Source organism: Arachis stenosperma, chromosome 8 (assembly GCF_014773155.1).
Source record: "Arachis stenosperma cultivar V10309 chromosome 8, arast.V10309.gnm1.PFL2, whole genome shotgun sequence".
Classification (NCBI taxonomy): domain Eukaryota; kingdom Viridiplantae; phylum Streptophyta; class Magnoliopsida; order Fabales; family Fabaceae; genus Arachis; species Arachis stenosperma.
Genome location: NC_080384.1, coordinates 824,723 through 838,632, shown reverse-complemented (window position 1 = coordinate 838,632; position 13,910 = coordinate 824,723). Strand labels below are relative to the sequence as shown.

Below are 13,910 nucleotides of genomic sequence, written 5' to 3'. Positions count from 1 at the left end.
ATCTTTTAAAAGAAGTTTTTAATAGAAAAAATATAATATACTATGGAAAAATTCAACTTGAAGCCCCTAAAAGATAAAATCCGCCAATGGAGAACTTGAAATAGCTTTGATAAATGATGAAGAATTGAGTAAATAGATTGAGAAAATTAAGGATCAACAAAAAAGATCTAAAATTGGATGGATTCATATTAGTACTATACAAGTCTTAATCAAATCTACATATATGAAAGGAATTAATTCACCAATAAGCTTAGCAATCTGTGATAAAAGAATTACTGATGACCCAATAGATCAAATAATTGGAATTGTTCATGGAAACTTGGCAAACGTAAATGTTAAATTCAATGCCCATCTTGGATACGCTATACCTTTATCAACTGAAAATCTTGGAAGATCTATAAGCTTAGCTTATAAATTTCACAGAAAAAATCTAATGGAACAAGATGATGAACCATTTTCAATTACATATGCAATAAATTATGCTTTAACAAATAGCCATCATAGTATAATATTTAAAAACAGAGAAAGAATTTATGTTGATGAATTATTTCAGAAAATTGTAAAAACAGAAATACCAAAATATAAAGCTATTGAAAACCCAGTTCTATTATTAAAAGAACCATCAGGAAAATTAGTTTCATCGAATTTTCAAATAAGAAAATCTAAAATTAATAGCCCTTTAAGTTTATCTAAGTTAAAAATTAAAGAAGAAAATTCTGAAATAAAAGAACTAACAAAAAAGGTCGAAAAATTAAATGAAACCCTAAACACTAAATTATGACAATAAATAAAGAAGAAATATATGTAACTTATCAAGACAAGAAACAAGAGCTATTTGAAAGAAAAAATCGTTTACAGTTTTCTGAAATAAATCAAAGAGCATTTGAAGCCCTAAAAATAATCTATGACAAGTTGAAAAAGAGAAGTTGAAGAGCTAGAGAAATTAATAGAATCTCTAAAAAATAGTGATGAATCAATGATAGAGTTTGCAGAAATTTTAAAATAAATAATGAAGTATAAAAAGATTGAAAAACCAGAAAATAAAATAAAAAGAAATAGGACGAAAAAATTAAAAGGTAAAATAAAGGAATATAAAAGGGAATTAAACAATCTTCAAATTGAAATTGATGATCTTATAATAAAAAGGATAGAAATAAGAATAAATATAAACAAGTTGGAATTAAACTTAAAAAATTTATAAATGCCTGGAAAACCATATTATAACTTAAAAGAATTAAAGCTGTTGAAAGAAAAAATGGAGAATGAAATTGAAAAATTAAACAGATATTTAGAAACAGGAGAAAGTGTAGAAATAAAAGAAGTTATTGAGGATTTGAGAAATTATATTAAAGAAAAAGACAAACAGATAAAAGATTTTATATACAATAATCCATGCAAAAAAGAATATTATAAACTAAAACAAGATTGAAAAGTTATAAATCAAAATATCAAAGACTAGTAATAAATGCAAGAGAAATAGTAGAAATGGTCAATACTTTTTATCAAAATCCTTTAAATAAAGCACCTATACAAATTATAAACTTATTCAAAGTAAAATATGAAGAGTTAATAGAAATTTCGAAAAGAAAGAAAAGTGAAAGTTAAAAAATTGGTATCAGAGCCAAGTTAACGATTAAGGATAACACTTTCTCTTTAAGCAACACTTTTAGTGATACACTTTTAAATCAATAAACAACCATAAAAGACAAAAATCTGTACATCTACATCTGTACACTGGATGGACCATAAATTAATTAGTTCTTCAGATTTGACATCTGAGAATATGGTGTTTCAACCTCACATTTTGTGCGTGGTCTTGCAAGGATATTACCATTGTATATAAAAAAGATATTTTGGGAGAGAATTTCTTACTTTAATAATGCAACTCATAATTTGACATGTGTGAAGGTTTTTTTAAATGACAATACATTTTTGTACTTCACATGTATATCCGATCCCTAGAAGAAGATAAAGTTTATTTTTAAGGAGGGAAAATGAAAAGAAAAGAATAAAGTATAAACTATCCTGGCCAATAGTCCAATACAGTTAGATTTAGAGAAATAGAGAACTTTCAGAAAACGATCATGAATTATTGAACGGAATTATATACCCATCCTCGCCATAAGTTGGCACGGTGAATATTCCATTCCTTCTTTGGCAATAGGAAAAAAGGATAAATATTAGATATGGGTGCAGTTACTCCAAGCTTATTACAGATATGGAAAATCTATTGCCTATTGCCTATTGGTAGTTTGGTAATATATTACACATGTAGAAATTATAATTTGAAAGCATATCAATTATAAAATACAATATATGACAACAGAATTTTTTCCACTTTTTTAAATTTTACTATTTACCTTGCAATGATATTTTTCAGTCTTATTATATTAGAGTTTGGTGTATTTTACTATGGTATAACTTCACCTTTTACAAATTTATTAATTCTCAGATATATTAAAGACATTTATTTATATATATATTTTTTTATCTATGATACATAAATACGAATACAACATATGACATGCTAATATACAAATTTTAAAATTTTATAAAACATGAAAATACGTATATATATAACATATGATATATTTTTAAAAAAATTGTAATGATACTTTGATATTTTGTTGATATTAAAATATAAATTAATTTTTTAATTATTGTTGATATCTTATTTTAATTAAATATTTTTTAATAAATAATAATATATATTATTTTTAAATTTATTTCAAAAATACATGTTAAGAATAATATTGGACATGCTGACACGTAATAGTATTTAGGTGTGTATGTCCAAGCGTGTCCGAAAAAAATTTTTATTTTTTATTAAGACACGGTTAGAAACAGCATACATACGTGTTGGACGAGTATTGATGAATGTCAAATATAAAATATGTCCAACACGCAAATACAACAACTCAACAATGTGTCCGTAATTCGTAAGTTTTTACAAATTTTATCTTCAAATCTGTTATCTTAACACAAATCATACTTTCTTATTAAAAATTAGATTATTATATTTTTTTGCAAATTTTATTATTATTTAAATCTAAGAGTCTAATTTATTAATTAAAATTATAAAAATATATATTAAAAAAATATACCAACTTTTATTATAATAAATAAAACACAATTTTTTTTCTTATAAAAAAATAGCCATTTTTCTTCCGGATCTTGTATCACATCAGCAGAATATAACTACTACAAATAAACTTTAAAACAACACACACACATAAATGCATATTAAGAAGGAGAGGAACAAATCACAATAATTATATATATATATATATATATATATATATATATATATATATTGTAGTACTTCACTTAAAATGATATATAATGAAGAAGATCCTATTTATAGAACTCAATAACAAGATGATAATACCAAATATATAAATCGCGGTGGTTTAGTAAAAATAAGTAAATAACATTTGTCCTCATGCAAAATATCATAGTCGTTAGTCACTTGATCAATCTGTACCTATTTTTCCCATGAATTTTCCAGCAACATGTGCCTTAGTAATAATAAAAGAATACTTAATGTGGATATATATTAATCATGATTATCAACTTGAATACCAAGCAACGACTTAGTCGATTCAGAATCATTAGCCAAGATAAAATGAGTTGTGTTTTATGCACTAAAAATATTAAATAAATTCATCATTTATTTTTTTATTATAAATTTGTTTGGCAGGTGTGAAGTGCATGTCTATCTATTTTTAGTTAATTCTGGTCTTTTTTAAAATTGATGAATGATCATTTTCTAAATTAGATAGATAAACCGAGTAGAAAAGAAGATCAGAAGCAGTGTTTGAGATGTTTCTGTGCGATCATTTGACATATTTAGATGAAGAGAAATAAAAGGATATTTCAAAATCAAACGAAAGACGTAGAAGATATTATCCACATGATCATGCTCAACTGCAACGAGTGGAGAGGTGCCCATTTTTAGTGTTGTTGATGGTTCTGTCGAAGATGACATACGAATTTTTTTTTGTTTTTGGTACTTTTTGGATCGGAGTTACCTTTCTATTTTTGTTGTTTAACGCTGAATGCTCCACCTACTGTGTTCAGCTCTTTTATTTTAAAAAAAAACTTGAATAATAAATACTTTCCAAAACTTTAAAACTAATAACAAATACTAATAAAAAGATGATATAATAAATAAATACTTTCTTCCATTGTTAATTATTTATTTAAAACACGTCTATCCATTCTGAAATGACATGTGAAATATGAATAACATGAAAATAATTTTTTAAAATAGAAATAAATAATTTTTTCTAAAAAATAATTATATTATATATTAAAATTAATTATTAATATAAAATATATATTAAAATAAAAAATATATATTAAAAATAAATTAAATAATAAATATTTATATATAACTATATAATAATTAATTTTGATAATCACTTTACTATACAAATAGTATAGTATAAATATCTCATTATACACATTGTATAAATATCTCATTAGCTCCTCATACTTTCTCATAGTATTTTGACTATTTTCTTTAAAGAAAACACTCTCTCTCTCTTCTCCAATTCCCACCACCATTGGTTCCTCTCTCACTCTTATCTCTTTTCTCATCCACCAATAATCCAATCCCAACAAAGAAAACATCTCAAATAACAAGAACATGAAGAAGATAATAACACCCATAAACCACCGCCATTGGTATACCATTTTTACCATGATGCGCCGCCAACATGCGTCGTTGTTGGATGAAAATTATTGAAACACAAGACAAGACAACCTCTGTTCTTGTTCTTGTTCTTTATTTTTCTTTAACTTATCTTAACCCTTCATGTCTTAATCACTTTTTCTTCCAACAAATACGGCCACTACCCCTTATCCTTCGTCCTAATCTTTCTCTAATTTTTCGCCAAAGTTGCTTCCTTTTCTGTTTCCTGTGTCTGAATTTGTTATACCTTCCCCTAAAATCCACTACAGCTTCTTCTTGTTGCAAACCCCTTTAACCTATCAATTTTAACTAATTAATAGCTGTCATTAAATTGATCAAATCCTTGTGTATCTCTCAAAGAAACAAAAATGAAAATAACAATTAAATTGACACAATCCACACTATACGAAGGGTCAACCAATGCAACACAACCTGCAAAAATAAAATTTGTAATTTACGCCTTGTTTGTGATGCACCATTGGTGGAGAGGGGTGCGAGGAATGAAGCTGGCGGTGCTGGGGTGGGGGAAAGAATGGGGGAAGAGATAGAGAGGCAGGAATGTTTTTAGATTGGGTCCGATTTGTATTTTCACAGTATTTATTCGAATTCAATTTGAGAATGGATCTAATTCGTAAGGTTATTGGATTGGATGAGATCCTATCCGCATACTAATAATATTGAATTTTATGAATTTTATATAGGTATTCGCATATTAGATTTATATTTTTGCATATCTGAAAAAATAAATAAATAAATATTTTTATGTTTTATTTTAATTAATAATTATATGTTGTATTATTTTATTTTTATTATTTAAGAAAAATATATTTAATATTATTTTAAAAGTAAACATGTTTAAAAAAATAGAAAAGAGATTTTATTGATTTTTTTTAGATAAAAATAAGTTTTTAAAAAATATTTTTATGTTTTGTGGATATATCTAATATCTGATCCGATCCTATCTACAAATGTGCAGATCGAATTCAAGATAAAAAAACTGCGAATATTGAATCCGATCTAATTCGATGATTTTAGTGCAGATCTGATCGAAATTTGAACAATATTCAATCCAATCTAATTCATTAATCTATTTATAAAAGAGTAATATAACACATTTAATTTTTTAATTTAATCTAACTAAATTAAATAATAAAATTTAAAATAATATTAATTATATCTTATTTTTGTTATATTAGATTAATTTATTTAAATTTGATTAATTAAAAAAATTTAAATATATAATATTATTGTTCTTAAAAATTATGTTAGAAAATCATAATTTGAAAAGACGTTTTGTCTTTTTAAATATAATTATTATGTAATAAAATTTTGTATTTAAAAATTTAATTTTTTTTAAGTTAACAGTAACTAAATTTTAAATTTTTGTGTTAAAAATTTTAATAAAAATAAACTAGGAAAATAGTATTTAATAATTCGTAACATTAACAAAAATTTCTTTAAAAAATATGAAAGACAAATAAATATTTGAATAATTTAAAAATATAATAAAAATAACTTATAAAATCATAATTTTTTTATGATTGACAAACAAAATTTTTAGTTAGTAATATTCTAATTTTGTAAAAAATGTTAGATCATTATTTAGAATGTGTATAAAAATTGAAATAAAATGTTATCACTGGAGGTTTTTTAAAATTCTTTTAGAAAAAAGGTAAAATATTAAATTGGTTCTTTATGTTTAGATGTAATTTTTGTTTTGGTTTTTAAAGTTTAAAGTGTTCTATTTGAATCCAACAAAGTTTTATTTAGCTTCAATTTAGTCTTACCGTGAGGTCAAAATTAAATAATTAATGAAATGTCCTACATGACAGCAGTATAAAAACAATATCGATAATCTGGAGAATAAATACAAGCTCCAGAGACACAAAATCAATCGTAGATGCATCAATAAATTTATTTATCATTTTTTTTACAATTTAAATGAAATAATTTCTATAAAACTAATAAGAAGAATGATAAATAAATGTATTAATGCATCCATAGTTGATTTTGTACTTTGCAGCTTGTATTTGTTCTCCAAATTATCGATCTTGTTCTTGTACTGCGGTAATTTAGGATATTTCGTTAATTATTTAACTTTGGCTACTAAATTGAAGCTAAATAAAACTTTTTGGATTCAAATAGGACACTTTAAACCTTAAAAACCAAAATAGGATTGCGTCCAAACATAGAACCAATTTAGTACTTTACCCTTAGAAAAATTGACCATTCACAAAAAATATTTCATTGGATGTGAAATCACTAAATTCTATAGATAAAAATATTTTATTTTTTAAATAATAGTTATAAAATATTACATTAAAATCTTATTTTTAAAAGTCTTTGTTTGAGAACATATATTATTTAATATTTAGTTATTTTTGTTTAGAGACTTATTTATCATTCGTATTGATATAAATATTTGGATATCATTTTTATAATTTATCTTTTTAATAATATATCATAATAAAATATTATTTATTTCAAAAGTTTTAATTTATAAAAAAGACAATCTTAATAAATATTAATTTGTCTATAATTATCAGTTAAATTCGATTCAGCAGGTTCTAGCAATATTCTTATTGGAATTCACACGAAAACAAAGTAAAAGTTTTCTTCTTGTTTGGATATCACTATTTTTTATATTGTATTAAAAATTAGAAATTTTAATTTAATATTAAAGAAACTAAATACCTTTATACTTAATTTTTGAATTATTAAGATAATTTTTTATGATTAATCATAAAAAATAAAATACTCTTTTAGAATAAAAATTATTTAATCATACTAAAAATTGTAAATTTTAACTTTTAAAATAGAGTAAAATACTTCTATAATTAATTTTTTAAAGAGCAAAATAACATTTGAAGGGTAATTTGTAAAATTCTAAAATATTATTATAAGACTAAGTGTTGGTTTGGATTAATTTATTTGAGTGAAAAAAAATTATAAAAAATAAAGTATTTTTATTAAGTTCTAATAATATTTAGATACATTTTTTAAGAAAAGTATTTTTATTAAAAAAAGTAAATAAAACAAATTATTATTTTTTAAACGTCAACAATACATTGCTTTAAAAAAAAAGCAAAAATAAAAAATATTTTAAATATTTAAAAATTCTTTTTAAAAAATCTATCAAAATGTAAAATAATTTTTGTTTATTAAAAAATATTTAAAAATATAAAATAATAAATTTATTTTGTTCAAAAGTCCATTCAAAGTGACCATAATTCATAGTGTTTGATTGTATTAGAAATTATTCAAAATCTGAATTAGATTTTAAAATACTAAAATATTCTTTCACTTTATTTTAAAATAATAAAGTATCCTTTTTAAAATTCAATAAAAGTAAAATTTTATAATTAATTTTAAAATATCTAAAAAACGTTTTGGATTTAACATTGGTTAATTGTGATAGAAATTAAAATTTGAACTTAATCCTGAAAAGACTAAAGTTCTGAAAAAGTTTATTTCAAGAGGCTAAAATATATTCTTTTCATAAATTTTAAAATACTAAATACCCTTTAGTTCATTTTTAAAGGACTAAAATATGCTTTAGGTATTATTTTTAAAAATACTAAATAATTATTCTTATATTAGAAACTAAGACTTCAAATTTAATATTAAAAAGACTAAAATATACTTTTAGTTTATTTTTAAAGGATTCAAATAAGTTGTAGGATTATTAATCTTGCAAAAATTTAGATAGATTTTTAGAACTAAGGTTATCCTATTGCATTAAAATTTATAAATTTCAATTTTTAGGAAGACTAAAATATATTTGTAAAGGTCATTTTAAAGAGACTAAAATGTCATCTAGATTAATTTAAAAAGACAAAAATACCATTATATAGGATTAAATAGGGTTGTATGATTATATTATAAATTAAAAAATTTGATTTTGATGTTGATTTTGAAATGACTAAGATACTCTATTGATTAGTTTTAAAACAGTAAAATAACATTTTAAGATTAATTCTAATAAAACGAACCAAATACCAATTCAGGATTAATTAAGGTTGTTTAAACATATTAGAAATTATATACTTTAATTTCGTCTTTAAAACGCTGAAATACCGTTTTAATTTTTTTAAATTGCGTAAACATTGATTTTTTCCCTTGAAATTTTTAAAAAGTTTCAAAACCTCTCTTTAATATTTAATTCGATTTTCTTTTTCTTAACATTTGAAATAAAATTCTATTTTATTCTTATCATCAAGTTTTCGATAATCAATAATTACTAAAAATATTATCCATTTTACTCCTATAATTATCTCTAAAATGCATAATTTATGTCAAATATTAATACGTTCTTCATAAATAATTGATGTATTTTCTTTACGTAAATAATTAATTAACTCAATAATAATAATTAAGTATTTTGGAAGTTAAATATATATTATGAACCAAACACAGTTTTTTTTCCTAGAAATATTATAATAAATTGTGTGGAATTATTTTACTATTGAGCAAACTAAAATCTTACAATTCTTGATTATAAAATTCCCAAGAACAATATTTTCAAAATGTAACTCTTGAGAATATATTTTATAATTTAAAAAAAATTCCACCAAAAATATGTAATAATGAACAAACAAAAGTGCACATTTATTTTTAGTATGTAATAATTATTATTATAAAAAAGTGGTCAACTCTCAGCTACTCTTAAAGAGAAGTAGTGCAATTAGTATTATAAGAAAACACAAGCATATTAAAAAAAAAGAACATTTTCATTTTGAGCAATGTTATTTGAATAATTAAACATTATTGTTGTCTCATTTAAACAACAACTATTTTATTATTATTATTGAATGTGACAATAGCTTCCATCTTATTACTATCTACTCTTATTATATATTATATAAGTTAAACTAAGACACATGTTAAAGTTATTAATTAAAAAAAATTAAAAATTAAAAATTTAAATTTTTAACATATTTATTATATATTTATAAAAGAAAAATAAATTAAAAAAAAACTACTTTTGTTTGTTCCACGCGTAAATTAAATGAGAGAGAATAATAGAATATACATAATGGTCAAACCTTGAAAAGATCTGGCATTTTAACTTCCACTATATAGTATGTGTTTGTTTTATCCTCCGACAACTACTGTCCAACAAATTGCGCAGGAATTTAGTTTCCGATTCAAGCAAAGTTCATGCATGCATTCTTATAAATCTCAAATCGATGTCTCGTCCATGTCTCGCAACTTTTTAAGAGATATATGCTGGCTTTTCTTTTTATTTTCCCCTTAAATTTTCGCGTCTATATATATTCATGTACATACAGATATTTCCTTCCATAATTAAGTAGTAACACATTTACGATATATAGCATTAATATTCATAGATAATAATGGACCCTCTTACTCTTGGAAGGTTGTTAGGAGATGTTGTTGATCCCTTTACAAGTTCTGTATCTTTGAGGATTGCCTATAACAATAACTCAGAAGTAGTCAATTGTTCTGACTTCAAGCCCTCCCAAATTACCAAACAACCAAGAGTTGATGTTGGTGGTGATGATTTTAGGACTTTTTACACTCTGGTACGTATCTCTATATATGCACTTCTTATCTTTGAAAAGATCATCTTTATTACTAATTTTAAGGTTACGTGGCATGATTATGATATATATGTGTATATATATGTATATGCAGATTATGGTAGACCCCGATGCACCTAGTCCTACTAATCCCAATATGAGGGAGTATTTGCATTGGTATGTTATGGGTCACTATCTTATAACGTGGATGAATATGTAACATATGTGTTCCTTTATACACTTCTTTACTGCTCTAAAAGTCGAATATACAGAAAGGTTGGCTTAATTATCTAAACATCAAATAGTTTATTATTATGAGAAATATTAGAGAATTATTAGAATTTATTATTTTTTGTTATGAGGTGGTCATTAATATTTAAAAGTATGAGATAAAATATATTGTTAAATTATTATACAAAAGAAATTAAATTAAAAAAATTAAATTAATAATTAAATTATAGCAAAAACAGTAAATTTTAATAATTTTTTAATATTTATTTATTATTATTAAAAATTTTAAGATATTTGTCTATTAATTAAATTAAAATGAATTGATTTTTTTAATTAATATACAAATATCCTATTATTATTATTGTTGTTATTGTTGCTGTTGTTGTTAGAGAGAGTAACTCAGTTATAAGAGAATAATAAATACTATCTAAAGATGAGATTAACTGTGACTAATTAACATATAAGGTTAAGTGTCGTACATAAAAAATTAAATAAGATATAAAAAATATATTTTACCAGTAAGTATCGTAAAAATAATTATTAAAATTAGTATCAGTAGAATTTTTAAGTTATTTTTTTATTAAATATATTACAAATATATTTAAAAAAAATCTAGAGAACCAATTACATAACAAGCTAACTAAGCTAATTCTTTTTTATTTTTTATTTTAAAATTCGAAAAACTAAGATAATGGAGAATTGTTTTTATTTTTATTTTTTTTTGTAATAAATTTATTTTTCAACTAGAGTTGATTTCATTTCTAATTAGTTGTATTTTTTACTAAATAGCCTGCATTTACTTAGCATCACACCAAACTAATTATTTGAACTTTGAAGTGATGACAATTGACATATCTAATATAGATCAGATACCATACCCTAACGTGTTCGTGTTCCGGTTCATTTTCCTTTCTGTTTTCGGATTTTGTTATTGTGGTGAACATTTAAGAAAAACTGAAAAAGTTTAACAAATAGAGACTACAACAGAGATAAAATATTACAAAAGGCAAATATATATTTCAATTTTTGCACTTTTAAATTTATACAGTTATGTACTCTTTTTCTTTAATAGATTTTGTCCCACAAAATTTTATTAATAGAAGATTTTCAACGAGCCACGAGCTACGTAAGACTTATTTTATTTTTGTTGGAGTCTGCTTGTCGGTTGTTTTTGGCATCATTTTTTTTTTTATTTCTCGGTTAATTAGAGCATCTCCAATGAGACTGATTTTGAAGTTTAAGTTTTAAATATGACATATACATGAAGTAAAATAATTTTAAATTTTATTTTTTATTAAAATAATAAATCTCATATTCAATCTCAATTACTATTTATAATATATAATTTTACAAATATCAATATAACATTTTGTAGAATTTAAAATAAAATACATATAAAACTAAATTGGAAATGCTCTTATAATCCTTCTATACGTTGAAACTTGTATTTTAACAGCTATATATCCAAAAAAAGATATCATACCCTAACCGAAAAATCATTCTCTGTCCAAAAGCGTATATGATTCATGAGATATATTTTAACATAAAACTATATATTATATAACATTATTTACTACCCTATAAAAATAAAGATGGAAGTAAAAAATAACAGATGAATGTATAATTAACATCCAGAAGCAAAGTAGTAGAAACAATTAAGAGAATGTATATAGGTATTGATTGTGTTATAAATGATGAGGAACAATTGTATAAATTTGATATTTGTGAAAGATTTATATATTGATACATCTCTTAAATGACTGCTCAGGTTGGTAATTAACATTCCAGGAACTACAGGGGCGAGCTTCGGTAAGCACATATATATATACATATATGGCTCAGATCGGTAAACAGTTTAATTAATTTTTTTTTAAAAAGTAGTTTAAATAATAAATATTTATATTAAAAATAATTTATAAATAAATTATTTTATATTTGATTTTTTAATTTTAAAAATATTTATTTTAAAAGAAATATAATAAAAAATTTATTATAAAAAAATATTTTTTTTGATTTTTTATAAATATTTAAATAATTTTTTAAAAAATTATAATTTATTTTTAAAAATTACACCAAACATTAATATTATTATTTTTTATAAATTAAAAACTCAAAAAAAATAATTTTTAAAACTTTTGAAACGGTCTATAAGATTTATGTAAAATGTTAAAGTACAGTGTAACATATTATATTTATCCATGTTATATATATATATATATTAAAATTAGTTATTATAATATAAAATATATATAAAAATATAAAATATATATTAAAATAAGTTAAATTATAATTATATTTATATATAAATATATATTAATTAATTTAAATGGTTAATTTTGATGTTCAAATAATATTTTTGTGTGATATTATATGTTAAGTAAGAAAATATAATGCAGGGCAAGAGATAATGAAGTATGAGAGTCCAGAACCAACGGCAGGAATACATAGAATAGTGTTTGTGCTGTACAAGCAAATGGTGGGGAGGCAACTGATACACGCTCCCACCTGGCGTAACAACTTTAACACTCGCGACTTTGCTCAAGTTTACAATCTCGGATCTCCTGTTGCTGCTGTGTACTTCAATTGCCAGCGGGAGAGTGGTTGTGGTGGAAGGAGAATGATCTAGCGTGAAAGTGATAGTATAATACTGATCTAATAGATATAGGCAAATAAATTGATAAGTACTTCAATTTAATACATATGTATGTGTGTGTTTTTTGTTAAGAATTAGCTAAATCTTGATATAAAAGAATAATTAAATAAGTGGGAAGTTGTCTGCTGGGCTTTCGTTAATTCCTCCTATGTATGCAATGTATGCTTCTTAAGGATCGATATATAAAAATATGTGTGACACATTATTCATATGTTGATGCACGGTTATCAATTGTTAGCTACTTGTTGCTATATATTATTGCTCTATCATCTAAATGTAAGGAGAGATAGCACATAAATAATAATAAAAATGTATGTTAGATGTGTTGTGATTAGGAGTACAAAATTTTATTATTTATGTATTTATTTAATTAGCTTCTCACACTTACTATTTAAATAATATTTTGTATTTAAATGGTAACTTTTAACTAATTTAATTTCGTTATAATTAATCTGGTTTGATTAATTAAATTATTAATTTATTTGTCTGTTTAAATAAATGTCATCAGTTTTAATCCTGTTTTATGTATATAATTAAATTAATTGATTAATTATAAATTTTTAAATAAAATTTAAATCAGTCATAAATTAGTTCTTAATCTATCAAACTTGAAAATACTATAAACAACAAATAAAATTTAATCTCTTCATCAATTTTTTAATTGTGTACAAAAAAATTTTAGCATTAAATATGTAGTTAATCCAGAATGCTGTACGAGCAAATAAAGGTTAAAATAAAAAGTCAATTGAATTAAAAAAACATAAATTGTAATAATATAAAAATTAAA

The 13,910-nt window shown here is 22.8% G+C and overlaps 1 protein-coding gene across 1 annotated transcript; it reads left to right on the top strand.

The window, feature by feature from the left end:
- Positions 1–10,053: 10,053 nt before the first annotated feature.
- LOC130946658 (protein HEADING DATE 3A-like) lies at positions 10,054–13,096 on the top strand. The gene is made up of 4 exons (XM_057875486.1): positions 10,054–10,242; positions 10,355–10,416; positions 12,239–12,279; positions 12,867–13,096. Exons 1-4 carry the CDS (start codon positions 10,054–10,056, stop codon positions 13,094–13,096), a joined length of 522 nt encoding a protein of 173 aa, XP_057731469.1.
- Positions 13,097–13,910: the final 814 nt, after the last annotated feature.

Coding starts and splice junctions, on each gene's coding strand:
- LOC130946658 (XM_057875486.1), top strand. CDS start 10,054: ATGGACCCTCTTACTCTTGGAAGGTTGTTAGGAGATGTTGTTGATCCC. Junction 10,243..10,354: donor TTAGGACTTTTTACACTCTG/GTACGTATCTCT, acceptor ATGTATATGCAG/ATTATGGTAGACCCCGATGC. Junction 10,417..12,238: donor ATGAGGGAGTATTTGCATTG/GTATGTTATGGG, acceptor ATGACTGCTCAG/GTTGGTAATTAACATTCCAG.